General features: G+C 30.6%; 1 protein-coding gene across 1 annotated transcript in view; it reads right to left on the minus strand.

Annotated features, from left to right (window-relative positions):
• The window catches only part of LOC106469680 (sodium-dependent neutral amino acid transporter B(0)AT1-like), a 58,750-nt gene that overhangs the window by 14,042 nt on the left and 41,209 nt on the right, over positions 1-3,499 (minus strand). The window contains 1 exon segment of the mRNA XM_022399119.1: positions 2,258-2,459. Coding sequence (XP_022254827.1) covers positions 2,258-2,459 — 202 coding nt within the window.

Below are 3,499 nucleotides of genomic sequence, written 5' to 3' on the forward strand. Positions count from 1 at the left end.
AGTAGTACGTATATTTTGGTTTTTGAGTCACGCACCGTCAAAATAAGCACTTCAACATAAAATGTCAGAGTAGTTCGCATATTTTGATTTTGGGGTCACGCACTGTCAAAATAAGCACTTCAACATAAAATGTTAGAGTAGTACGTACATTTTGGTTTTTGAGTCACGTACCCTCAAAATAAGCACTTCAACATAAAATGTTATAGTAGTACGTATATTTTGGTTTTTGAGTCAAAATAAACACTTCAACATAAAATGTTAGAGTAGTACGCATATTTTGGTTTTTGAGTCAAAATAAACACTTCATAACATACTGTCCAAATAAAGAATACATCGTATATTATTAGCAAATGTCGTCTCTTTTTACTTCTGATCGATCCATAAACTTTCAAAATAAGTACCGCAACATACATTGTCAGAAAAATCCGCCTTTCTTCTTTAATTCTAACTTATACACTTCAAAAATTTGCAATTCCACATATACTGTTAGACATGCTTGAATTGTTTGTTTTCAAATACTCATCGAATAACGATTATTTTATTTACCACAAAGACAATAATTTTTTTATATCCAAACATACATTAAATAAAATTAGAAAAATTAGTCAAACTTTCATTTCAATAGAGGTAAGAACAACTTGTATTTGCTGCTTTAACGAATTTAATAACACACCAAGTGTTTGTGAATCCTAAAAATAAAAAACAATCACACAGATATATAATTTAAAAGTCAAGTACTACTTGCTATAGTTGCCTAATGAACAGAGTCAGTGTTTGCTTTCATAACTAGAATTTTAAAATTCATAAGAAGCAATTTGTTTTGGTAATATTCAATGTTGTATTTTAAAGACAAAAGTTATCAATAGTAAGGGTATCGACCGTATTTGACTGATTTTTTAGAACAACAAACATTTTATGAACAATAAGGGTACCGACCGAGCTAGATTTTAGAACTGTAAATACTTAATGAACAATAAGGGGTACAAACTAAGTTGATGTGATTTTTAGAAAAGTAAGTACTTTATGAACAATAAGGATACCAAATGAATTGGAGTGATTTTTACAACAGTAATACTTAATGAACAAAAATTATATCGACTGAGTTTGAGTGATTTTTAAAACATTAAATACTTTATGAACAAAAATTATATCGAATGAGTTTGAGTGATTTTTAAAACATTTAATACTTTATGAACAAAAATTATCGACTGAATTTGAGTGATTTTTAGAATAGTAAATACTTCATGAACCATAAGAATACCGAATGAGCTTGAGTGATTTTTAGAAAAGTAAATACTTTAAGAACAATAAGGATACCATATGAATGTGAGTGGTTTTTAGAACAGTAAATACTTCATGAAAAAAATATCGACTGAGTTTGAGTAGTGAAGAACGTTTAAGAACTAGTTTGAGTGATTTTCAGAACAGTAAACATTTTATAAACAATAAGGGTACACACCAAGTTCAATTTTAGAACAGCAAACATTTTTTAAACAATAAGCGTACCGACCGAGTTAGATTTTAGAACTGTAAATACTTAATGAACAATAAGGGTACAAACTGAGTTGAGGTGATATTTAGAAAAGTGAGTACTTTATGAACAATAAGGATACCAAATGAATTTGAGTGATTTTTTTAGAACAGTAAATACTTTATAAAAAAGTATATCGACTGAGTTTGAGTGATTTTTAAAACATTGAATACTTTATGAACAAAAATTATCGACTGAACTTGAGTGATGTTTAGAATAGTAAATACTTCATGAACCATAAGAGTACCGAATGAGCTTGAGTGATTTTTAGAAAAGTAAATACTTTATGAACAACAAGGATACCATATGAATCTGAGGGATTCTTAAAACAGTAAATTCTTTTTGAAAAAAATATCGACTGAGTTTGAGTAGTGTTTAGAAAAATAAAAAGTTTATGAACGAGTTTGAGTGATTTTTAGAACAGTAAACATTTTATAAACAATAAGGATACCGAATGAGTTTGAGTGATTTTTACAAGATTAAACGTTTTCTAAAAAATACGTGCGCCGGCCGAGTTTGAGTGACATTTTGTAACAGTAAACAAGTTATTGCTTTGTTTGAAAGGCACAGTTACTACGAGACATTCAGTCGAACGTTGTTAAAACGAACAAACTGTGTAAGTAAGCCAGAAGTGGATCGAAACGTCATCTAATAGCGAAAGGCAGGTTTTTAAATTGAACAAGATCGTTGTAAAATTTTATTGTAATATATTAATTTTGCTTTTACCTGTCAGAAGTTCTTTACGTAGGTTCGGGAAGAGTTTCAGGTCAACAATAGACGTGATAACGCCCTCTAGCGTTCCAAACTGAGAGTCGATGCCAAGAGTAAAGAGCATTAAGAAGAAGAGAACAGACCACAAGGGGGCGGCAGGAAATTGGTTCACAGCCTCTGTAAATGCAATGAAAGCTAACCCTGTTCCAGACGCACTCTAAGGAATAAACAAAGTGTTTAATTCAACTTAGCACAAGAAAATTTAAATCTTCCAGATTTAATCCAGTTATCACCAGATGAAAGTGCTACTTAACCTTAAGATAAACTTCATAGTTATACTTTGTTTTGAAACAAATACGAAACTAAATCAGTCGATGAAAAATGACCAAATATCAGGAACTTGTATTCCAAAAAATCTTTATCATATACATTGCAAAAAAGTACCCGTCCCCAGTGACGGGAAAAGTTGAAGTTAATCTATCAATTTAAATTATTTCATGAACTTAAGAAGTTTGATTGTGTTGCGCTCTTGGTTTCACCCATAGCCAAAGTTCTCAGCTATTGGCTTATACTGCCCACCTCGAAAAGTAACTGTTGAGTATTTCAGTCATGCTAAGAGCCGCTCAACAATAACATACGATAAATCTACATTTTTGTTCTTTAAGTTACATCACATTTAGAAAAGTGAATGGTTGTGTGATTAATTCTAACAACATGTGGTGTAGAATAACCTGCTCGCGAAATAAAATTTGGCATCAGTATAATTCATGTCTGTTCTCCCGTCATTTCAAAAGTGAATGTTGAGCTTTGCCTGCGTGCGCAGCTTTTCAAACGAGAGACAGACGAACACTCGGACAGACATCACGGTTCGCAATATATATGATTGTCCAAAACGTTCGCATGAGTTAAGTTATTACAACTGATTAACTACGATGAGTATTTACACCGTCTTTTTTTATCAAATAGTTTATGTATTGGATATTTTAATGATAAAAAGTAGCACATGACCATTATTTTTACGTTCCACTGTATATTAACATTCCAATTTTACAACAGTAAATGTTTTATTTAAGCCATTTGCATCCTTGCATAACATTACCGAATAAGCATACATTTTCTACAGGTTATTTATATCTGAAATTATTAGGACAAAATTAAACATTTTATGTACATAATTTCTACCATATGATATGACCACATGGCTAAACATTTGTATATATATATATATATATATATATATCACGTACTAAACATACA

The sequence above is a fragment of the Limulus polyphemus genome, unplaced genomic scaffold (assembly GCF_000517525.1).
Source record: "Limulus polyphemus unplaced genomic scaffold, Limulus_polyphemus-2.1.2 Scaffold98, whole genome shotgun sequence".
Classification (NCBI taxonomy): domain Eukaryota; kingdom Metazoa; phylum Arthropoda; class Merostomata; order Xiphosura; family Limulidae; genus Limulus; species Limulus polyphemus.